This window comes from Hemitrygon akajei, chromosome 11, assembly GCF_048418815.1.
Source record: "Hemitrygon akajei chromosome 11, sHemAka1.3, whole genome shotgun sequence".
Classification (NCBI taxonomy): domain Eukaryota; kingdom Metazoa; phylum Chordata; class Chondrichthyes; order Myliobatiformes; family Dasyatidae; genus Hemitrygon; species Hemitrygon akajei.
This window is the reverse complement of record NC_133134.1, coordinates 24117927-24143773: the sequence shown is the minus strand read 5'-3', so window position 1 is coordinate 24143773 and position 25847 is coordinate 24117927. Positions and strand designations below refer to the sequence as shown.

At 37.6% G+C, this 25847-nt stretch overlaps 2 protein-coding genes across 2 annotated transcripts in view; both read left to right on the top strand.

Annotated features, from left to right (window-relative positions):
• The window catches only part of LOC140735415 (bromodomain-containing protein 8-like), a 93515-nt gene extending 75055 nt beyond the window's left edge, over positions 1–18460 (top strand). Inside the window, exons 24-30 of the mRNA XM_073060460.1 lie at positions 3023–3069; positions 3173–3324; positions 5571–5660; positions 8738–8806; positions 11202–11379; positions 16926–17004; positions 18216–18460. Coding sequence (XP_072916561.1) covers positions 3023–3069; positions 3173–3324; positions 5571–5660; positions 8738–8806; positions 11202–11379; positions 16926–17003 — 614 coding nt within the window. The 3' untranslated portion in view covers position 17004; positions 18216–18460. The remainder of the gene's footprint in view (positions 1–3022; positions 3070–3172; positions 3325–5570; positions 5661–8737; positions 8807–11201; positions 11380–16925; positions 17005–18215) is intronic.
• A 986-nt stretch (positions 18461–19446) lies between these two features.
• Positions 19447–25610, top strand: nhp2 (NHP2 ribonucleoprotein homolog (yeast)). The gene is made up of 4 exons (XM_073059874.1): positions 19447–19664; positions 21005–21074; positions 24791–24896; positions 25339–25610. Exons 1-4 carry the CDS (start codon positions 19511–19513, stop codon positions 25462–25464), a joined length of 456 nt encoding a protein of 151 aa, XP_072915975.1. The 5' UTR covers positions 19447–19510; the 3' UTR covers positions 25465–25610.
• Positions 25611–25847: the final 237 nt, after the last annotated feature.

Here is a 25847-nt window from a genome sequence, read left to right as displayed (position 1 = left end):
GCAACATCTACAGAGTGTAGTTAGCAAGAAAAAAAATGGCTGGAATTTGACACAAGGTATTACAAAATCCGCAGTTTCAAATGGAGAGATGAATAATGGTGCCCAATAGTAAAGTATCATACTGAAGGAATGCACATCTGATCTTGAGGGGGTGAAATGGGTTGTCATAGCATTTCAGTTAGAACTTGGTTCTACATTAAAATATTATACATGACATCAGAATATTGGTGGTCTGAAATAGTTGTATTCTGTTTCTAGTTGTGATACGCTCTAGATGGAAATCCAATGTCATTTCAAGATAATTATCTATGCAGAAATATTGTGTATAAACGTGGTCCACCCTAGGCTGGGTGTGGAAGGCTCATTTCTCTGCTCTCCACAATCCTTAGCCATGATAGGAGGAGGGCTTGCACGTGAATGTAACCTGACAATCAGCAATGCCAGGGCTTTATAAGGTGTAAAGTCTGAAATTGATTTTAATATTTTTACATTGTAATTAAAACAAAAACACAATAAATAATATACAAATATTAAAATAAAACTAATTTAAGAAAATGTAACTTTTACTTCCTCTCTCTGTCTTAAATCTGCACCTTTAATGAAATTAATAGGTCTCATTGGCCATAGGATCTGAAAATCCTAGCAGGAGGGAATTGTGCCACTAGATTGTACACACACTGGCAGAACAAGCTGTTAGATTTGGCATTTGGATCAGAGAACAGGATCCAGCCAATAGTTTCTTTTATTCTATTGAAATCATTACTGGTTATTTCCACAATAATGAACCATCCTCTTCCCCATTTCTCTTGAAAGTGTTGTTTCTTGTTGATGCAAGATTCCACAGGAGACAACGGTAAATGGCCATTCATGGTATGGGCATAAATAGTTACTACTGCAGGCTGCTTGACAATTCATGGCGTTATCTATTTTCATATGATATTTTCATAAGTGTCGGAAGATAGCAAATATAAGTAGGATTTTTTGAGATATTTTTCCTCCTCTCTCTACCCCATGAGTCCCAATTATACTATTGCAGTTGCATGCTTGAGTTCATAGAATTGTACACAGAATAATTGGACACAGGCCAGTTGGTACATCTTGTCCATGCTGACTAGTGGACACCCTTCATTTCATCTCATCACCTTGCACTTGTGCATAGCCCTCTCTACCTTAACAACTGAAGTGTTCATCCAGACACGTCTAAAATGCTGCCAGTGATCCAGTATCAAGCACTCTGTCGAGCAGTGTATTCCAGGTATTTCCCACAATCTGGGTAGAGAAATTCCCCTTCTTATCCCTTCTGAATCTCTTCTCCCTTACTCCAAACCTGTGTCCTCTAGTTTCATCTAACTGCGGAAAAGTTTCTTGCCGTCTACCTTAGCTATATCCTCGTGATTTTATATACCTCAGTCATATTTATTCCCTCTTAACATTTTAGCTTCCAGAGAGAAAAGGCTCTAGCGTGTCCTGTCTCTCTTCATTACGGAATTTCTTTATCCCAGGCAATATCCTGGTGAATTTCCTCTGTACCTTCTCTGCACTATTACATCACCCCATAACTTCATGGCTAGAACTGTATGAAGTACTCCAGCTGATATTTGGCCAAAGTTTTATAAAGTTGAAGGAATGCCTCCCTCCTTCTGTATTCAGTGCCTGGCTATTAAAGGCCAATATCCTGGATACCTTCCTAAATAAATTGTCTACTTGTGTTACCACCTTCAAGGATATAAGGACTTGTATTTTGAAGTGCCTCTGTTCCTCAATGCTCCATAAGATCTACCATTCATTATGTATGTCCTAGTCTCATTAGTACTTCAAAAATGTAGCACGTCACATTTATTTGGATAAAACCCCATCTGTCATCTTTTAGCCCATTTCACCAAAAATTGATATCTCTGCAGTCCTAGACTAACTTCCACGCTATCAACAACTACACCAATCTACAAAGGGTAAGTAATATCCACACCCTTATTAATTTTGCCTCTCATATCCACATCAGTGACTATACTTCATTAGGAGTTTGAAGAGATTTGGTATGTCAGCAAATACACTCAAAAGCTTCCATAGATGTACCATAGAGAGCATTCTGACAGGCTGCATCACTGTCTGGTATGGGGGGAGGGGGGCTACTGCACAGGACTGAAAGAAGCTGCAGAGGGTTGTAAATTTAGGCGGTTCCATCTTGGGTACTAGCTTACAAAAGTACCCAGGATGTCTTCAAGGAGTAGTGTCTCAGAAAGGCAGCGTCCATTATTAAGGACCTCCAGTACCCAAGGCAAACCCTTTTCTCACTATTACCATCAGATAAGAGGTACAGAAGTCTGAAGGCACACACGCAGTGATTCAGGAACAGCTTCTTCCCCTCTGCCATCTGATTCCTAAATGGACATCAAACCCTTGAATACTACCTCACTTTTTAAGTATATATTATTTAGGGTTTTTTGCACAATTTTTAATCTATTTAATATGTATACTGTAATTGATTTACTTATTATTATTTTATTTTTTCTTCTATATTATGTATTGCATTGCAGCTACTAAGTTACCAAATTTCACGGCACATGCCAGTGATAATAAGCCTAATTCTGATTCCAAATAATTCATGTATTTTACAAACAACAAAGGTCCCCGCACTGATCCTTCATATACGCCAGCATCCAATTGCAAAAAAACATACTCTACCTTCGTCCTCTGCTGCACATTTCTTAGTCAATGTACCATGGATCCCATAGGCCCTTGTCAAAGACTTTAGCAAAGCCCATGTAAATGATATCTACTGCCCTGCCCTCATCGATACACACTGCTACCTCTTCAAAGAATTTATCTGATAGAATCTGCCCTTGACAAACTTCTCTTTGATTAGTACCTGCTTTTCAAAGTGTTTACTAATCCTGTTCCTCAGAACTTTTTTCCTAGTATCTGTTCAATACATTGGGTTGCTGGACATGAAATATGACCATTAAAGCTTTAGGATTAGAATAGTTTCCATCTAAAGAATGTTGACTTTATCTTCATATTTCAGAGATATCTGAGGTAGAATACAACACAATGAGAGACAGTCTACAGGAGGTATGGTCTCAACATAAATTTTAGTAAAAGAACATTGTTAAGTTCATCACTGATGCAAGAAACCATGGAATAATATTTTCTGTGCTATTTTGACAAATTTTAGGAAGAAACCACCAGTGAAGAAGAGCTTTGTGATGTTGACCTTTCAGAATTTGACATAGAACTGTCTATCTCTGAGAGTGATGTTAGCTTCAGTTCCGAGCAGTTGTTGATCTTGGATGAGGCAGCAGCTAGCAATCACACATCCTCCCAGCTGTATGTATCCAAAAATATCTATGAGAATATGCTGAGTTTTATAAAACTAGCCATTTAGTCCTTGTCTTTGAAATATATGAAATGTAAATAAGATTCAAGAGTTTCATATCCCTTAATGAGAATCTGCAAAGTAACCCTCTAAAATAATCTGGGTGTATGATACAGTGTCAAATCTACCAAACATCTAACTAAAATAATATGTCTAGGATTTTCTTACTTTAAGAGCAACTTCAAGTCACTTCACTTTTCATGCATATACTGTGATACATATTCTGGAAAATGTATCTTACAAAAATTTCAGAATAAACTGATACGTTGAATACCATAGGAAGCTCATTCCATCGCTCAGTTAATGACATATATTCATGAACCACTCTCTAAATAAAATAGTTCTGTAAACCATTTATTGGGGCTTTTAAATAGCAGAAAATTCAATGATATTTTCTGGAATCATGGAATCACAATCAGAAATGTACAACAATGACAAAGCCCTTTCAACCCATCCTGTTGTTGTCAGCCATGATGCCTCTTAATGTTAATCCCTATTTGCCTGTATTAGGCCCATATCTCTATGTGCCTTTCCTATCCAAATATTTGTATAAACACCTTTTCAATGTTGTTATTGTATCTGGACATTGAGGGATGGGGAGAAAAACTGTCAAAGTCAAAGGTATGTGTTTATATGAGATTTACTTATGTAAACAAGGAGAGGTGATTTTGGGAAAGGAATTCAGAAGGTAGTTTTCATCTGCATGAGAGAAGTAAGGAAAAAGCACAACCTGAAATTAAAACACTAGAAGGTACAAGTAGAAATATGTAGCTGAAGAAAATTAATCAGTAGATTTAGGCAGACCACAAGAAAATTGAAGTATCTCTTTAGAAGAATATCTGTTAACATTACAATTGTAGAGTGGCTTTAGTATTGAATTAGCAAGCCAAAGCTCATAACTTTAGTTTCCCATGGTGGGAAATTATACACATTAATTTATTCCTCTCATTGTTTGTTGGCAACAGAAGAAATGACCATGATTGCTGTAAAAGTACAATTGGTGACAGATCAGCTTAATCTAGGCTGTTGAACATGTGATGTTGGCCCTACTGTGCATTATTAACTTAGTCCCTTCCAAGTATATCCCACAACTTGAACAAATAACAGAAAACTATATCACCTTTGATTATGGGAGCTATATAATGCCTTAGATTAGATTGAAATGCTCAACTCTGTTAAAGGATAGATCCTGCTAATGTCGGGTACAACCTGAATGATCTTGTGATTGAGTTTATTTGGCGAGATCTGTGCAGTAGTAGAATATTTTGTAAATTGGGATAGTGATCAGAAAGAAATAGAAGAAAACAGATTATTTTAATAATGAGAAATGCCTTTGATTAGTGATATTCCAATGCTTAGGAATAGGTCATAAGTGGATTACCAATCAGTTTCACGTAATACTTTCATATTGAAACACAAAAATAGTGGAAATGCAGAAATAGTGGAGAATGGCTATTGATGGTTCAGGTCTGAACTCGTCATTAGAACTCATAAGTTCCGTCTTTGCTCCAGATTTTTAACATCAGTTCTTTTAAAAATGATACTACTGTATTGACATTCTATATAGTGTATTTCACTGTATCCTTTACATACTATTGAAATGCAACCTATTATTGTGAGTATTTTTAAAATTATTGTATATCTGTCTGTCTATATATATATATATATATATATATATATATATAAAATGAATTTCATTGCGAGATATATCATTAGACTGCTCTCAAACACCTCTCATGCTGAGCTCAGGATCAGAAAGTGAAAATCTACTCACCTGCCTTTTCATTGCAATTGGTGCATTCCATGGAAGGTCAAATAAAATTGAAAGAAAATATTTTGGGGTTATGTTCATATGTAAATATAAAATTTGTTTGACTATGATTTATGAGTTATCAAGTTTCCATCTCAGAATGTGTCAATTGCTGAAGCTAGTTAGGTGAGAAATTCCAGAGAAGACAAACTAATCAAAGATCAAGATGAGACAAACAGAAGTGAAAATTCATCTGCCTATGGTCAACAGTTTATAGTGCCTTTGCAGATTCTTGACGTACAAGTGACAAATTGTGCATCAAGCAGGCAAGGGAGAAAAGTAACAGAAAAAATAAACACATCAAATGAGATATTACACGTGTGCCCATTAATAACCGGTTGAATTCTTTTGCAGTGTAGTTATCATTCTAGTTTTTTTTTTAATCAGATCCACAAGAATTGACCAGGATCAAATTTCAGCTCAGAGGAATTGGAAGAGGACAGTGTTGCTCATGTGGAAGGAAATAGCCAGTCACAGGTCAGAATTAGAAATAAAATTGAAAAAAATACTTCATAACATCTTAAAACCATAAGAAGGTTTAAGAAACATGGTAAGAGAGGTAAGCAATTTAGTTCTTGTTCTTTAGTTTGGTCCATTCAGTGGGGTTATGGATGGTCCAGGGTGTGGGTTCTCAACCTGGTGTCAATGGCCCCCATGGTTAATGGTAGGGTTCCATGGTATAAAAAAGGTTGGGAACCCCTGGCCTAGTGCCAAGGATGTGCTTTTGAGCGGATCCCATAATTTCTTTACTTAACAAAAGATACCAGTGTAGAATCTTCAAAAGGACCATGAAAGTGACAATTTTATAAGATTTCACATCCAGCAAGTTCATTACTGGTTATTGACATCAGTTATAGGATCTATCTTGGTGATCTAAGTGTATGGTTCATAAAGTATCTGATATTTCAAAATTTAGACAATTTTTTTTTAGTTCTGCTGTGCTCTGGAGTGTGCTTTGCTATGTATAACATTTGCTATTGTTTGATTATTAATATCCATGTATTTTTAAGACTTTTTAAGAGACTTTTGGATAGGTACATGGAGCTTAGAAAAATAGAGGTAACCCTAGTAATTTCTACGGTAGGGACATGTTTGGCACAACTTTGTGGGCCGAAGAGCCTGTATTGTGCTGTAGGTTTTCTATGTTTCTACTATAAGGCAGCAGGTCTTTACATTGTGACCTGATGCCTTAAAATTTGCATAATATTGATTTATAAGCTGATAAGTAATTGAGCTAATTGATTTTCATCTGAGAAGATTACAAAAAGGCAGTTATAAGCCTCGATCCTTGTGCCTTTTTTATTATCAGCCATTATTGCACTAATAGAGCCAAAGGTAGAACTGTGTCAAAAGGCCATCACTTCTATTAAGGTTGTGTGATTGCTATATGAGCAAGAAGAACATGTGCAACAAATTAATTGACAACTTAATTTCTAATCTTTGGCTATGGAGCTAATAATTAATGGAAGTCTTATTTTGTCTCCTACTTAAAATATCCTTCCTTCTCAATATCAATTCTAAGATCCTTACGATTGAGAGGTGTGGTATTAGCAGGGAGTGTGCTCTCAAAACTTCTCAGTACTGTCTCATGAGGGCCAGTTTTACTTTGGCAGCTCTTTTTATCCTTTGCTTGAGTTTGTCATCTTCATACTGTTTCATAAATCAGTTTGGGTCTCCATTCACTTTGCTTTTGGGTGACACATCTTCCCAGTGTGACAAATGGTTAAAATGTCTTTTGAGCCTTTACAAAAGCTGAAGCAATTTTGCACTCATAAGTGGACATTTATCATTGGGTACACATATCTTTTTAAATTTGGGCTGCTATTTGAGTAATTATTAGCACAAGACTCAAATTACACTGGAAGATGTTGAAATCTGGATGAGTTAGATAGATAGATACTTTATTCATCCCCATGGGGAAATTCAACATTTTTTCCAATGTCCCATACACTTGTTGTAGCAAAACTAATTACATACAATACTTAACTCAGTAAAAATATGATATGCATCTAAATCACTCTCTCCAAAAGCATTAATAATAGCTTTTAAAAAGTTCTTAAGTAGTTTACTTAAATACATTAAATACAATCAACCCCGGCACTTTAACATATCTTACTCCTGGCGGTTGAATTGTAAAGCTTAATGGCATTGGGGAGTATTGACCTCTTCATCCTGTCTGAGGAGCATTGCATCGATAGCAGCCTGTCGCTGACTCTTCAAGATCTAATTGTGAAAATATATAAAATTGACTTCAGAGTGAGGATAATTTCTGCATATTGCCACTGCTTGTATTTTTTGTGAATTTCCTGTTCACTATCCTCTTTATAATTCCAGCATTTTAAAGAGGAATGAGTCTATCAAATAGTTGTAATTAAATCTTTTCATCAGTAGCACTATTCCCATCAATGAGGGTATATGACAATGTGTAAATTTATAAAGTTAGTGGGAAATGACCTCGGAAGTATAGAAATGACTGAATATTTTATATTTTTACAAATGGCAATTATGTTACATCAGTATGCCTTCCCTTCCAATCTTGATTCACCTAGAGATGCACAGGACCTTTTGCAAACCCACATGTATAGTAAGGGATGTTGTTTCCTATGTGGTTAATACATATTAGAAGACCATAAAACCATAAGATATAGGAGCAGAAGCAGGCCATTCGGCCTGTCGAGTCTGCTCCATCAATCAATCATGGGCCGATCCAATTCTTCCAGTCCTCCTCACTCCCCTGCCTTCACCCCATACCCTTTGATGCCCTGAATAATTAAGAACCTATCTATCTCTTGGCCTCCACAGCCGCTTGTGGCAACAAATTCCACAGATTTACTACCCTCTGACTGAACTAATTTCTCCGCATTTCAGTTCTATATGGATGTCCTTCAATCCTGAAGTTGTGCCCTCTAGCCCTAGGCTTCCCTACCATGGGAAATAACTTTGCCATATCTAATCTTTTCATATTTTACAGTGTCCTATTCCCTCTATACCAGGGCTTAACCCCAAACATTCTTGGGCAACTTGCATGATTAGAAGACAAATTGGCTAAGCTGAACTAACATAGAAATAACTAATGGAACATTCAGAGATTTGAAACTTGCAATCTGGCTCCAAGTCTGATCAGAAAAAGAACAAAAACAAACATTCAACAGTCACAAGGCAACAAATAATCTCCAAGGAATAAGTTTACAATCCTTACAGTTGGCAGGAGCTTCACCATCAAAACCATATTTTGAAAACTCTACTATATCAGAAAATCATGCATGGGGTATGTGCTAAATTTCTAGCTGATGTAGCTCATCTCCAATCAGAATTTGAACTAGGAAAAAATATCTTTAATGGAGAAAAAAGAGAGAAAAAGCGAATGAATTAGTGAGTTGCATTGTTGATCATAGTTTTTCTCAGTGTAATATTCATTGATGTTATAAAATGTTTTTGACTTGCAGTAAAGATCCATTAATGATGTTATAATATGGTTGTTCATAGTTCAAAGCAGAATGAAACACAACTTTCTGCCAGTATATTTATTATGCTGATCTATTCTGGAATTGCAGATTTGCTAGTTTGTTTCTGAATCCAATAACTGAAGAACGAGTTCCTGGATATCACAGCCAGGTGCACAGGTAAGAGAATAAGGAAAACAGGATAACATTGCTGGGGGTGTAAGTAAATTCTAGAGGAAGAAAGTAAGTGCAAAATAGTGAATTAATCGAATTATGCATTACATGCTCATTGGACAGACTTAGTGCATGTTAAGATTTCACGCTGAGTTAGTTTATCACCAAGAATAAAATCTTAAAAGCGTTTACGAAAGAAAAATTCATATCTCTATTGCTCTATGGATAAGGTTTTGCCTCTAAAACATAGTTTGCATTATTGTTGCAGGGCAGACAAAACAATGAGTCATTTAAGATTACTACTTCCACAGACAATGCATAATCAATTCTAGAACACTGGTAATAGAAATACAATTCTTTCTTGACATTTAATAAGCTTGGACAAGCTTCCCTGTGATTGTAACTCATTTACAAGGTTTCTTTAATTTAACAGCTATGACCAGTTCTCTTGTTTGATACAGGCTCTCTTTGCCATTTTAAACATGTATTGTGCAATATAGCAATTTTCCATTCTGATAACATGTAGCTTCGTTACAACTTTAAAAATTGCAAAGACTGTCACAACCTCTAACAAAAGACACATTGATCAGGGCTAAAATTTTACAAAGCCACTCTTGACTTAAAACATTCATTTTACTTACTACAAATAAAAAGCTCATTAATTATTAATGACATTAATCTGGAAAGGTAAGTAATTGGTTTTGGATATGATGGGAGGAAGCTCGGTCTACCGTTAATACCAACTGGATTTGCTGAGCCAACTGATTTGCTTCTGGTATGTGTTTCCTGTTTATGTGTGTTATAGAAGTACCGGTAAATGTTCTTAAATTTTCTTTGCACAATTAGAGCATTGATAAGGAATATCATTCCTTGGTAAAACCTCATCAGATCATATCATGGTTTAAAGGAACTATAGGTTAATTGTGATATTATTCTCCAAATGTTTGCCACATCAGAATGTGGATGGTTCTGCAAGCTGTTTCTCTTTTCAAGATTTTTGTGATCATTAAAGCATTTAGTGATCAGGTATATGGATGAGAGGGGTTTGGAGGGATATGACCCAGGTGCAGGTCAGTGCGACTAGGCAGAAAAATGGTTCGGCACAGCCAAGAAGGGTCAAAAAGCCTGTTTCTGTGCTGTAATGTTCTATGGTTCATTTCTTTTGTATTTTAAAAAATTAAACCTGAAAACTCAGCAAATCATTGAACACTTATGAATAGAACATTCAATTAACTCAATTTTACCTATTTGTTTACATTTTAGTATAACTTTTCAACAGGTCTCGGATGTTTTTTTAATATCCAGCATTGTAAATTTGCACACATTTCAATAGCTGTGTCATGAATAGTTTTGCTGGAAAGCAAACATTAGGAAATATAAGCATTCACATTTTAGGTTCTACTGGATTCTCCCCCCTGGAATCAAAAGAGTTTTTTTTGGGCAGCAAAAATTTAGTTTCTACTTGTAATTAGGGACATGATTTGAGGAAAAAGAACATGAGTCGGCTGGTGTGGTATACTGCGTCCGGTACTCCCGGTGTGGTCTTTTATATATTGGTGAGACCCGATGCAGACTGGGAGACCGTTTCGCTGAACACCTACGCTCGGTCCGCCAGAGAAAGCAGGATCTCCCAGTGGCCACACATTTTAATTCTACGTCCCATTCCCATTCTGATATGTCTATCCATGGCCTCTTCTACTGTCAAAATGAATCCAAACTCAGGTTGGAGGAACAACACCTTATATACCGGCTGGGTAGCCTCCAACCTGATGGCATGAACATTGACTTCTCTAATTTCTGTTTATGCCCCTCCTCCCCTTCTTACCCCATCCCTGACACATTTAGTTATTTGCCTGTTCTCCATCTCCCTCTGGTGCTTCCCCCCCTCCCCCTTTCTTTCTCCCGAGGCCTCCCGTCCCATGATCCTTTCCCTTCTCCAGCTCTGTATCACTTTCGCCAATCACCTTTCCAGCTCTTAGCTTCATCCCACCCCCTCCGGTCTTCTATCATTTCGCATTTCCCCCTTCCCCCACTACTTTCAAATCTCTTACTATCTTTCCTTTCAGTTAGTCCTGAGAAACGTCGACAGTGCTTCTCCTTATAGATGCACTGTTCCACCAGCATTTTGTGTGTGTTGTTTGAATTTCCAGCATCTGCAGATTTTTTCGTGTTTAGTGTGAGGGAAAATGTGAAACAATTTCTACATTCTTATGGCAGTTTACAAAGATTATTTTCCTTAGGGCTGTTGAGCCAGCATCTTTTAAGATGTTTTTAAAAATCTTGCTGTTCTAGAAAGTCTCAGTGCCCCATCATAAAATTGTGCAAACTACCAAAAATAGTTTTAATTAAAATATCATACTGTGCCCTTATATTGTAGTCAATTATTGTTACTTTATTACAGACCAATGGATTTATCCAATATAAAGAGAAATATTAGAAAAGGACTGATCTGCACAACAGCAGAATTCCAGCGGGATATCATGCTGATGTTCCAGAACGCAGTAATGTATAATAGCTCCAACCATGATGTTTATCACAAAACAGTGGAAATGCAGCAAGAAGTCTTGAAACAGATCCAGGTACTACGATAGATCCTTCTCCAATATAACACTCCTTATTTAGGTTTTATTTAAAATAAAATTCAAGCAAAGAATTAAAGTATAATATGATAACCAAGTTGAGTATCAAATTTGCTTTGTTGTTTATTTTACTGAAGTTGTAAAAAGCTAATAAGCAAGTGGACAATCCTAAAGTATACCTGACTGAAAATACTACGTTACTGGTACTGGTGAGAAAATGCAATATTTGATGAATGCCATTCCGTCACTTTTTATTAAATTCCTTAACAAGATGTTGGTCTCAGAAGGTACATTTAGCAATTAGCCAATAGGTCAGGTGCATTACTTGAAGTTCAAGTTCAAGTCACTTTTTATTGTCATTTCGACCATAACTGCTGTAACAGTAAACAGTACACAGTAAAAACGAGACAACGTTTTTCAGGACCACGGTGCTATATGAACAATACAAAAACTATACTGAATTACGTAAACCAACACAAAAACTACACTAGATTACAGACCTACCCAGGACTGCATAAAGTACACAGAACAGTGCAGGCATTACAATAAATAATAAACAAGACAATAGGCACAGCAGAGGTCAGTAGGTTGGAAGTCCGATGGCTTGGGGGAAAATCTGTTACATTAAAAATCAGCTGAATGGCGGCGCTTGGGATTCCGTCCCGTTTCTGTACTCCTGCCGAGTATTTCATTGCCACAGATGTAGTCCAATTTAATGTCCATTTGAGAGCAGAATGGACGGGAGAGCCAGACGGCCAGGGCTTGCTTTTTTCCTGGCACAGATTCCTGCCCACTCGCCTCGCTTCCACTTCCTCACACACCGCTTACAACGTCCCCACCTCCGGCCACTGGCATGATGCAACTCCGAGGACTGATACCCTCAGCAAGCAGACATTGGAGAGCAGATTGGATGGGAGGGCTGGCCAGCTAGGGCTTACTTTTTTCCTGGCACGGACTCCTGCCCATTCGCCTTGACTCCGCTTCCTCACACACCGCTTACGCCGTCCCCAACTCTGTCCACCAGCATCAGGCGACCTAGAGGACTGCTGGCCCGATTCCCGAAGTGAAGCTCTACAAGTATTTGCAGTTTCTTGTGTCTCCTTACTTAGTGATTGTCTGGGTTACTATGTTCAGGTCTGAACCGATAACTTTTGGAATTAAAATGCACCAGAACTTGTGCTTTACATTAAGCCATTGACATCCAAAAATATATGAACGTAGTTTAAATATGGGAAAGCACTTTCAGCACTGCAGGTTATCATGCAGGATGACCAAGACAAGCTCAGCCCATATTATGGTGACAAATTTTGCTTGATGGCAGTTCAGTATCAAACTGCTGATGCAACCTTTTAATAACAGTGTAAACGTATACAGAAATGAGAACCTTGTGATACGAATGGGTGATAAAGTTCGCTGCAGTTATCCTGAAAAATTACTTTGGAAAGAGTCCATTTGAGTTAAGGGCATCAGGACTCCAGGGTTCAGTTAAAGAAAGATCATATTTTTCAGTTGTATTGGTACATTTCTTTTTGAAATGAAGAACAATTTTAAAACTGATATGCTAGTATGGCATTGATTTATTCTCAAATGTACCGAGATGTTGAAGTCTTGGATTTGAAAAAAAATAACAATAAAAGGAAACATCTTTTGTTGAAGGGATAGTTAGTACAACTTAAAGCCATGTCACTTAGGTAGGAGTTTAGGAGACATTTTTGTGCAAAGAGAGGTAGAATTGTGATTACTCTCCCATGGAATAAGAGCTAATTTTAAATCTGAGATCACAACATTTTTGTTAACCATGGGAATAGAGGAATATATTTCCAGCATAAGTAGATAGAGATAGGGTATAGATCTACATTGTCTATATGAACAGTGAAATAACATCAGGGGCTAAATGTCCTATTGTGTAGTATATCTGTAAATAATACATTATCCTACAATACATTGCACTGCATGTATATAACAGTCAGTCTACTGAATGAATCCTTTATCAGTTGGATCTGCATTATGTGGCATTGACCATTGAGTGGTGCTATAGTAATATATTTCCGAGAACAGCAGGCATTTTGCCAAAGCTAATCCATCGAAGTGTGAATTCAACTTTATAATTTCTCCTGTTTAATGAGAATATTGATACTAATGCTGTGTCTCTTTTGCCTAAATGTTAACAATCAGCATAAAAAAACTGAACCATACTATCTAGCACTCTCAGCTACTGAATAGCATTTGGTATAATCACTTACCTGTCTAGGGTTGATATAACTTCCACTGCAGTGATGGAACCTTATCACTTATAGTCTCTGCCCCTCATCCAAGATCAAAGGGAAAGATTAATTGCCAGTGCTTTTGCTGATAATCCTCTCAACATTTCTGCATTACATCCCAATTTCCTTGGCGATCAACAATTTACACTCAATGCTCTTTTAAGATCATAAAATGTCTGAAAGGACTTTCAGAATGTAATCATTTGCTGAGCCAAAGTAGTAGTTCAGCTGTCAAAATGCATACACTCAATGGCTACTTTACCTGTACATCTGCTTGTTAATACAAATACCTCATCAGCCAATCATGTGGCAGCAACTCAATGCATAAAAGCATGCAGGCATGGTCAAGAGGTTCAGTTGTTCAAACCAAACATCAGACTGGGAAAGATATGTGATCTAAGTAACTTGAACCATGGAATGGTTGTTGGTAGTAGACAGGGTGGATTGACTATCCAGAAACTGCTGATCTCCTGGGATTTGGACACACAACAATCTCTAGAGTTTACAGAGAAAGGTGTGAAAAATATAAAACACCCATTGAGTGGCAGTTCTGTGGGTGAAAACACCTTGTTAATGAGAGAGATCAGAGGAGAATGGCCAGACTGGTTCAAGCTGACAGGAAGGTGACAGTGGTGTGCTAAAAAGCATCTCTGAATGGTCAAGTAGAACCTTGAAATGGATGGGTTACCGCAGCAGAAGACCAGAAACATATAGTCAGTAGCCAATTTATTAGCTACAGGTAATAAAGTGGCTACTGAATGTATTTGTGGGAATGTCTGATACTGACCCTTTTTTTAAGATGAGATAGTCTCACAGAACTTAGTCTGACTCAAGCCTGGTCACATTCTTTTTGGCTACATTGAACAAACCATACCTCTTGCGTGCCCAACACCAGTTTTTCAAAATAGATGCTCTATTCTGAACTCTGTCATTGGACAACATTATGACACAGAAAAATGATGAAGAATATTGGATTCTAATGTATTTGATTTAAGGTTCTTTTGAAAATCAAGGAAGTGGCACAAAGCATGTTGCTTCACAATTGTTTTATTAAGTGCTAATAGAACAAAGAGAATTGGAAAACATAGAGTAGCGAATGTCTAGTATAGAATGTCTTGCACAGCCCTTCTATAGATAAGAGACATTCCATTCAAATATATTTTGATAAGAGATAACCAATCAGATAGCACCTATTCAAATAATGCAATACCAAGAAGTTTCCAGAAAGAGACCCAACTGTAATCAATAAGGGACACACTGAACAATTACATGTATATAGATAATTATATGATAATTATATAAAATACTAACATGCATAAACTGTTAAACTGCAAATAAAATAACAATTATACAGTCTAATCAATCATTCCCCCCTTTGATTCTAAATCACACATTTGGAGTCATTACATCTGAAAAATTCAGAGGCATAAAAACTTAAATGTACATTAAGAATAAAATAATAAAAATACTTCCCAAGATATCAAAGGACATTCACAGGATTATGTCATGGTTAGGTAAATTAGTAGGCACACTTGCATGAGCTTGAATGATCTCATTAATAATAAAAAGATGATGTAAATTATGATAAGACCTATCAAGACAAATAATATGACTCATAATATTGAATCACCCTAGCTTCCTAGACTTAAATAAATCCAATCAGAGAAATTCTATCTATCATACTGATGTATTTTAGCTGCTTCTTTACGAATATGATTGGCTAAATCAGATATGTCTTCAGACTTGTCAGGTATGTAAGTACAACACTCCTTGCCTGTAAATGCACATGTTCCCCCCTTAACTAATAAGAGAAAATCTAATGCCCTCGGCTGTCGAAGAACCATTTTACTTTTCTCAAGGCATCAGCAGTATCTTTGCTTATCCTTTCTAAAGCTGCAGCAACATTCTTAATATACTTGCCACAGTATAAAGTTAAGGCAAAACTAGCTCCTCCTGAAATATCTCGGAAGTATACATTATGAATATTTGGCACATTGTGAGCAGGGAGAATTGTCAAAAATATATCAACAACAAATAATATTAGAATAAACATCATAATGTCCAGTTGATGTCGACTGTGTTTGAGGTCTGTTGGCTGGTTAGTGACTTACTTGCTGTAGCTCAGTAGTGGAGGCACTGACAGAGATTACTAGCATATTAACCACAGTACTTCTCGTCCTCTTTGGCTACCCCTTTAGCATATTAACCACAGTACTTCTCGTCCTCTTTGGCTACCCCTTTAGCTCGCTTGCTGTGGCTGGCATGTATTCATTTACTTTACCTTCTACCTTCACTGCCGAGTTGGTAATTAATTCCTTGATAAGGAGCTTTCCATCAAGTTCCCAGTGGTACTCGATGTGGTTTCATAATCCACATTACAAGCATCCACACAAACTGGGGTTTGGGGTGGGAGAGCAGTCTCAATTCCACGTGTTTGGCAGGACCAGTATGTGTCTTCCCTAGACTTGCGCAGCCAAGGAAACCAGCAGGGTTTCACTAAGAAGCTTCCAGAGAACTATAACCACTAGGAGACACATTGAACAAATGCACATACATACTGTGACCACTAAGAAACATATATATAGATAATTATATAAAATACCAGCAGGCATAAATTATTAAACTACAAAGAAAATAACATTATACAGTCTAATCAAACAAGAATTTACCCAAAGCATCCTTGAAGGAATGTAGCATCCCCACTGGCTCTTGGGACTCTCTGGCCTGGGACCTCTCAAAGTGGAAAACAAGCATTCACATGGTAATGAGACACCTGGCCATGCATCAGAGGAACTCTGCATAATTTGCAGAGGGAGTACACCACCTCTCAAATTAGCAACACCTGGCCCAACTGTCTGTCATTCCCTCATTAGTTATCTTGGATCCTAAAAAGTAAAAGGAAGTCATGTTTGATCCCAATAAAAAGTCAACTGTGAATGAGAATACTGCAGCCAAAAGCTATATAACTTGGAAACATCTGGTGAAGACCACAAAAAAGCCAAGGAAAGAGAAAGGATATAAAATGTTGAATGTAGGAATTGGCTTCAATTTTTTTTTAATTAATTTTTTATGCGTTTCTACAAAACAACTACAAACAAAAAACCCAACTACAAAATGAAGATTAATAGGCTTCAAATTTGATGATGCGTATAACAAGATGCTGCACTCCTCTCAGCATTATATCTGATCCTTGAGAGGATTTTAATGCCGTTTCGTGTTCTTGTGATCTTACAGAAGCTGTTATGGGCTTGTAATATTAACCGTTGTCTTTTTCCTGTATAGGATATACTTGAAGTAGTCGAACTAGGTGACTATAACAAAAGCCACAGCTGGAAGAGGTTGCATCTCATGCAAAAATGAGGTAATGAATTTTGCTGCTGCTTAGTATAAATCAAATGTTTTATTATTATTTGATATGTTTCTTCCATTCTTAGTAACTATTAAAATGCACAAATAATTATTTGCTGTTGAAATTAAAATAGCCAAATGTTTAATTCCGATTCCCATTATCGTTATGACATGTCAATCCATGGCCTCCTCCTGTGTCGAGATGAGGCCTCCCTCCCGGTGGGGGAGCAACACCTGAGTACTCTCCAACCGGATGGCATGAATATCTATTTCTCCTTCTGGTGAACATATTTCTCCCCACCTTTTCTCTATTCCCCACTCAGACCTTTCACATCTCCTCACCTGCCTCTTATTTCCCCTGGATCCCTTTCTCCCATTGTTCACTCTCCTCTCCTATCAGATTCTTTCTTTCCCACCCATCTAACTTCACCTATCACCTTCCAGCCAGCCTCTCTCCCCCCACCTTTTTATTCTGGCTCCTTCCCCCTTCCTCCTCAATTCTAAAGCAAGGCCCAAAACATCGACTGTTTACTCTTTTGCATGGATGCTGCCTGACCTGCTGAGTTCCTTCAGCATTTTGTGTGTGTTTCTTTTCTTGTAAAATAAGATAAACTAATAATTCATATCATGTCTCCTCTATTAAGGAAGTCAGTTATATTTAGTTGCGTGTCAGTACCCTTACTCTACGTCAGTAAAATCATAACTTAGGGCCTAACATGGAATTGCAATCAGAAATGTATATCATATAACTTGCATGTACTCTTGTGTACCTTTAGAGTAAGCAAAAACTCATATCCAAAATTTGTATCAATATTAAAAACACTGTCTATTTCAGATATCCTATCAGGATACTTTTATTAAACAAATTTAGTGCCCGCTCTTATTCAAACATGTCCGCTGTCTATTTGAGGGAGTTAACTTATAACATCAGTATTTTCTGTTTAATCTTCATTTGGGAAACAGATGGCCAGCAGACCAAACACTGGCTTTTTGTAATTTTTAATTTATTTATGAAGCTATTGAATAAATGGCACATGATTTTGTTTCTAGAACCATATATTTAGTTTCTGCTGAAATCATGCATTGTTGATAATACTGTGCCACAGCAGTCTTGTGAACCAATAGTTATTGAAGAATATTAGTGCCAGAAATATTTGTACCTAAATAACCTCAGCATTTTAGATCACTTTAAAAAAAAACTAATATATATTTTTTGATTTACAGTATTCCTGCTGTTGGACACATTGTTGGAGGAAATATTGAAATTAAATGTTTTGTCCTGTTTTTTTGCAGTATTTTTGAATTTTGTTCTATTTATAGCAATGGTCATGATATTGCATAGCCTTGAAGAGTGAGCAACATGGGTGAAAAGACAGTAATGAGTTATTACAAGGTGCAGAAGAACCCGAGGAATGCAGAATGCTGTTTTGTTAACTGATTGTCCTTACCTCGAAACAAAAAAGTTCCTTAATTTTAGTTTTCAATGAAGTTGAAATCACTTATTGTAGTTGATTCAGATTTGTTAACAAATTGCCTGTTGTTTGCATTTCATGTTTTGTTAATAAAATTCAATGATCGTTTTGCAGAAGTTTCTTTGTGTTCTTTACACATTTTTATGTCCTCATCCTATCAAAGTAACAAATCGACCAGATTAATCTAATTTAATCGTTTTTTTAATCATTAGAAAATATGATCCAAAGGGAGGCCATTTGGCACCTGTCCAACAGTTCCAGTTTTATTAAACCTTGATTATTTGTTCCGGCCATTTTTTACACGTACACTAGCTCTTCACGCTTACAGGCAGTCGTAACGATTTCAACTTAGTAACTTTAATAACGATTGTGATGGAATTGTGCACCGAAACGAGTTTACTTTCCCTTATTGAGCAAGCTCAGTGTTTAAAAACAAGGTAATCTAAGTACTGTAAGCGTACTTGATAAGCGTTATCTGTATTGAACACCTGATTGCTGCATCTTGGGGCACTTTCTCAATGGCTTTGGCGATTCGTATATATCGTCTGGTTTTATGCAAACCTACAGCTCAGGATTGATTGTCGATCTGGTGGCTTAATGCATCGATCTTGAAGACGATTTAAATGAGTTATTAAATGCTGCAATTTCTTATAACTGATCATATCCTTTCACTGTTGTAACTACTCACCTGTTAGAAACAAATGGTTAGAAAAACTAATATAATACTTTTGAATTCCAAGAGAATTCAGACACATGGCAATTCGTGAGGATACGAGAGTAGAGATTTTTTTTTAATTAACAAAAAGGATATGAGAATAGAGATGCAACAACATCATTGGTACAGAAAACCCAGGGTAAAAAAGAGATACACCCAGCTCCAGCTCCCATGCTCAATACTACCAGCCTGCTTTATATTACGCCACTTCCTCCCGATAATTGACGTGAGAGAGCCCGAATAACACCACGCCTTTCTCCGCTTGTGAGACCGGATGTTACCGCCCCAGTTAACATGTGGTGACCAGCCCGGATATCAGAGAAGTAAGCGGAATGAAGTCTCCAAAGATAAAAGAGAACCTGGACGAGACAATCGAGCCAGAACCCGAGAAAACTTATGAGGAATTAGTGGCGAATGTAAATGCAGTTGCACAGCCGCTGGCATCGAGGAAGCTCACCAAGAGGCTTTACAAATGTGTGAAGAAAGGTGAAGATCCGGGAAGGGTGGCCGAGGCTGAGGAGGGGTGTGGATTAATAGGGTAAAAAGAGTGGAGAAGTGAGGGGACCGGGACTGGAAGGGGATGTGGGTGTAGCGAGATTTGAGGGTATTGGGTATGGGGTCTGAGGAGTGAGAGGCCCAGGATGGTGTGGTTGAAGATTGAGGAGGCCGGGGTGGTTTTGAGGCTCAGAAAAGCACCGTGACTGGGATCCTGACGAGTGAGGGAAACTGAGGTTAGGAGTAGGTTGAGGGCGCTGTAATTGGAAGGCTGAAGAATGAGAAGGTGAGGAGTGTGGTTGCCAAGAGTGTGGGCTGAGAGTGAGGAATCAATGATTGAAGCTCACAGGTGTGAGGGTACAGGGATTGACGGTTTGAGGAGTAACAGTGAAGAATGCGAATGCAGGGATTGGGCAGAGGGCTGAGGAGTGAAGGTACCAAGGAGGGAGACAGCTGAGCGACTTGTAAGGGTGCGGGATTTCTGAGGAATGAGTGCTGTGGAGTCAAAAGGTGCACGATTGGGAACCGCTGAGGAATGAAATGAGGGTTTTGCAGTGTGGAATGCTATGGGAGGGATCTGCTATCTGAATCAGGGTTGAATGGTTGGAGATGTTAGCTGAGAAGGGTTTGTGGTAAGGGATGTCGGCTGAAGAGTGGAGTCAGTTGTTATCTGCTGAGGGTTGTGGGGACTGTGACAAAGTGTACGGGATAGAAGGAGTTACTGTACTGGTAAAGTGCCGAGGACTGAGTTAAAAATAGAAATTAGCTACACTTCAGTTTTCAACGAGTTTTAGATCTGATATATGATGTTCCTGTTGAATCTGTCTAAATGAGTTAGTCTGATTTTTAAATACATTTTTATATATATATATATATATATATATATATACATGCTTTGAAAATGCACCTTAATATTCTCAAATCAGACCCCTATGAGTCTATTAAGAATGCTCTACAATATAAAAGAATAATTCAGAAATTGAAATAGAATTAGCATAATGGCAATACCGTAAATATCTAATGAATCTCATTGATAATTTGTAATGCTTCTTTCTGTATCTAAATCAAATTAAAATCTATCAACGTTAGTTAGTCTGACCAGAAGTCTTTCGAACTTAACTTTTCAGAAGTAACTGACATTCGTACTGCTTGTGTATTCTATCTGTTGAAAGAAAAGTAACTTCTGATCTAATGTAATGAGTTGTCAGTCCAACTCCATTCTAAGGCATGGGAAACAAAAGGAGAAAAGAAGTACTGTTGTGCATTTCTTGGACATGCCAGCATTTTTAGCCACGTCTAATTCCAGTTAATTTTCACTCTTTCATTGTTAGCTGTGAAAGTGAAGCAGATACGCCGAGGAGTGAAGGAAGTTCAGAAATTCATCAACAAGGGTGAAAAAGGGTGAGGATGAAGAACCCATTCATTAATGCATCTTTCTTGGTCACTCGGGATTTGTCAACCTTTAATTCATTGACCTTTAAATAACACTGTTTCTTTATTGCTGATTTCCTTCTGCTCCACCCTCTTTAAATCACTAACATATATGGAAGATTGTGTCCTTTTTTGAGAAGACAACAAGTATGTGTTTAATTATTCTGCCATTTCTTTATTACCAATTATAATTTCCTGTCTCTGACAGTAGTAGGTGTAATTAGTCTTCACATATTTATAGGAGGCTTTTTATGCTTTTATGCTTCCTCTAGCTTACTGTCATACTCATTCAAGATTGTTCAATATCATTTCCAGCACACAAGTGTACAGCAGAGCAAAATAATTGTTACTCCAGATCCAATGCAGCACAAAAAAAGAAAAAGAACATGATAATAAAACATACAATAAATATAAAAACATAAAATGGCTTAGATACATTGACTGTTTATTCATAAAGAAACACTAGGTACAGGAGTGTCTGTACATAGGGTGACTAGCAGGAAACGATAAAGTAGTGGGGTGATTAGTAGAAGTTGTTGACTGTTTTTGAGACTTATTCCTTTTATTCAATTTTTTAATGTCCTTTGCTGAATTCTAACCTGACTTTAATCCCTAGGCCTGCTGTTCGTTTTTCTTTCCCCTGACAGTTTGATACACCTCTTCTTTGGATCTAGTAAGGTAGAGCAGTGGATGTGGTATACATGGATTTTAGTAAAGAGTTTGACAGTGTTTCCTGTGGTAAGCTCATTCATAAAGTCAGGAGGCTTGGGATCCAGGCTGCGTCGATTCAGAATTGGCTTGCCCACAGAGGGTGGTAGGAGATGGGGCGCATTCTATTAGAGGTCAGTGACCAGTGGTGTTCTGCAGGGATTTACTTTTGAACCCTTGCTCTTTGTGATGTTTATAAATGACTTGGAAGGGTGGGTTAGCAATTTACAGATGAGGATACATTGATGGATTTGTGGGTAGTGTATGAGGTTGTCGTAGGTTACAACAGGACATTGATAGGATGTAGAGCTGGCCTGAAAAGTGGCATTTGGAGTTCAGTCTGGAGAAGTGTGCAGTCCATGGATCCCGCAGAGTTGCCACACAAGTTGATATGGTTGTTTAGAAGGCACATGGTATGCTGGCATTCATTAGTTGGGGGACTGAGTTCAAGAGCCGTGCGGTAATGTTGCAGCAACATAAAACTGGCTAGACCACACTTGGAGTATTGTGTTCACTTCTAGTCCCCTCAGGAAGGATGTGGAAACTTTAGAGAGGGTGCAGAGAAGATTTACCAAGATGCTGCCTGGATTGTAGAGTATATTTCATGAGGTTAGGTTGAGTGAGGTTGATGAGTGATGACTTGATAGAGATCTACAAGATAAAGAGGCATAGATAAGAGTGGACAGCCAAATACTTTTTTTCCTAGGGTGGGAAAAGGGGGGGGGGACAAATTTAGGGTATTTGGGGGAAGTGGGGATATCAAGTTGGCTTCCTTATGGAAAGAGTGTGCTTTCAGGGATGGTGGTAGAGGCAGACATATTAGGGACATGCAAGACTCTCTTACATATGCAATTGGATAAAAGTAATATGGAGGGCTTTGTGGGGTGGAAGTGTTAGATTGATTGTTGAATAAAAGTTTGGCACAACTTTGTGGGCTGAAGGGTTTGTACTGTGCTGTACTATTCTATGCTCTAATACTACCACCTTTAAATATTATACATTACCCATTTGCCATCAACCTATTTGTAAGGTTCTCCATTCTATCATAGCCACTTTGCAACCTATACCCTAGTAACAACAACATACACAAAATGCTGGTGGAACACAGCAGACCAGGCAGCATCTATAGGGTCCACTCTCGTCTCCTATCAGATCCTTACAGTCCTGACGAAGGGTCTCGGCCCGAAACGTTGACAGCGCTTCTCCCTATAGATGCTGCCTGGCCTGCTGTGTTCTACCAGCATTTTGTGTGTGTTGTTGTTTGAATTTCCAGCATCTGCAGATTTCCTCGTGTTTGCTCTATACCGTAGTAGTTTCCTTTGTTGAAATTCAGCACCCTAGATAATGATAACTACCACTTCACTTCCTTTTTGAAAAATTGTGTTATAGGCAGTCCTCCTAAGGACCACACACAACAAGATTGTTCTTTATTCTGTTCTCATTGGCTATTCCCAGTCTATGACAACCCTGTTTCTTCTTGTTTCTCGATTCATTGGTCAGAAAAATTATCATGTATGAGTTCCGTGTGTGTAATAGATTAAAACTGGCCCGGATTACACGTGTATCCTTTTTTTCAAGCATCTTTGACTTCCAGTTTAATTTCACTCCTAGATAACCATTACTCTTCGAGGCATATACACAAGATCTTCTGTCTCTTGCTGTTTTTTCTAATCCTACCCATACAGATTCTACATCATGATTTGCAAGCCAGACCTCACCATTCCATTGATTTTCTTTTTTTTTACAAACAACATTGACCCATCTTTCATGTTATCCCATACTCCTGAATAGTGGAAAAGCTTCTGAAAGTTTGATTCCCATCCATGTTAACCATGCAGCTATCTCTCCAAAGTAGTTGTATTGTTAATCCACCATCTTTATTGCAAGTGTTATGCACATTAAAGCAGGCTTTAACATTATTAACTCTTCCAGTTTTTTTTAACACTATGGTCCTATTTGTCCCTCACCCTTCCTTTCTCTGCCTTCCAGTTTTGCTTGCTTTCTCTCATTACTCCCATTCTGTCTCCCAGTTCAAGTATTGCTGATGCTCTGTAGTTAACTCATCGTCAGCTTCATCTTCGTAACATTATTAACCTGTAACTGCAGCTGTATAAAGTCTTTAAAGGGGACTGAAAGTGCTTGGGATTTCCCACATAGGGCAAGAGAAGCATTTAATGGGTCGGAACTCTCCTTCCATGAATTAGCTGTAAGTTACCATAAAAAATTCAACAGAAGGAACTGATTGAAGTAGTGAGACAAAAGCAACTGCTGATGCTGGAATCTGGACCAAAACTTAAATTTTTGGACAAATTCAGTGAGTCAAGCAGTATTTGTGGGGGCAAAGGGATGGTCAACATTTCAGATCAGGATCATCCAGCAGGACAGAGTGTAGAACCCGAGAGTGATGCCTTTATGGAGTTGAGAGGAAGGAGCAAGGCTGGCTGGTAGGTGAAAGATGATGGATGGATGAAGCTAGGGGAGAGGAGAGAGGGTTAGGAAAAGAGAAGAAAAATATGGTAGATAAGTGTGTGGGTGATAGAATTAAGCTGGTGGGGGAGAGTAGTGAGTTTGGGTAACAAAGGTGAATGAGGGAAGATCGAAAAGTTGAACATAGGGAAAGAGAACTGGGTGGATTGTCAGAGGTGGGAAAGGAACACTGACAACAATTCAAAAATTCAATGTTCCTCTTCATCGGCTATAAACTTCCCAAGAGGAATATTGAGGGGCTTGCAAAATCATCTTTCATCTGTTTCACTGGAGATTTTTATGAATTATATTGTAGCTGTAGGTATAATTTAACTTTTATAAAAAGTGCACAATTCGTATGTGCCAGTACACTAATGGACGTACTGACCTATTATTTAAACAAAAATCAAAAATCCAGCTAAACAGAATAAAGATTAAATGTCATTATATTTCCTCAAAATTATCCCACTTTTTTTGGGGCATTCTCCTTATAAATTGTGTTTTCGTTGCAGGATAGTTGTATTGGCTGGTGATACAATGCCAATTGATGTTTACAGCCACCTTCCAGTTTTGTGTGAAGATAATAACCTTCCCTATGCCTACATTCCTTCCAAAGTGGTAAGGATTACATTTTTTTTCTCCCTGTAATATAAAAGCATGATGATATTTTCTGTAAGTGAATATGAAGAAAACCTTGCAGGTGACTGGATAATAATTATGAAAATCAGTCTTAGTCCAGATTTGACAAATTTAACAAAAAAAATGGTGCAAATGTGGAAAATCTATAGTAAAAAATTTCATTGGGCGAAGCTGTTTGGTGTTCCATGTAATTTGCATCATTCCATACACGTTAAGCTTATTTGAATGCTAAACATGTTAGAATAAAAAGCTATTGAAGGAAATTGAAATGCAAACTATTGTTGGAAATAAAGAACTTATTTTTTCCCCTGTCCATTGCAGCACAATTCTGATTATCAGATCGCGTAGTCAGTGTTTTGCTGTTAAGTTTACATGAATGACTGGGTCATTAAGTTTAAATGATATTTGTGCTTTTGTGTAGGATTTGGGAGCTGCTGCTGGAACCAAACGACCAACGTGTGTAATACTGATCAAACTTCATGACGATTATAAGGACTCTTACATTGAGTGTTTAAATGAGGTGCAAGCACTGCCCCATCCTGTATGAAGAAATGTTTCAACAATATTACAGCCCTTCTCAACTAACTGCAGTGATATTGTATGCGTTGTGATAAACAGTGCATCAGAAGAATTTGTACAAATCCCTTTTTTAATTATGCTGATTTAGCAAATAAATTGATGTCCTTTTATTGATTTCTGCCTTTGCTGAGTTTGAGATGATACTAATTCAATTCAAACATTCAGGGGTCTTTTTTGGATTAGGTCTACAATAGGACGAGATTGAGCTGCTCTCCTGATTACCACTGCAACTACAATTTATTTAATGATCATCTTTCTACGTTAATTAAGGCAGGTTACAAGATGGAGATCAAATAGCTCTTCAGCACCATCAAACCACAAGTATTCATTTAAAGAAGTTGCATTGATGGA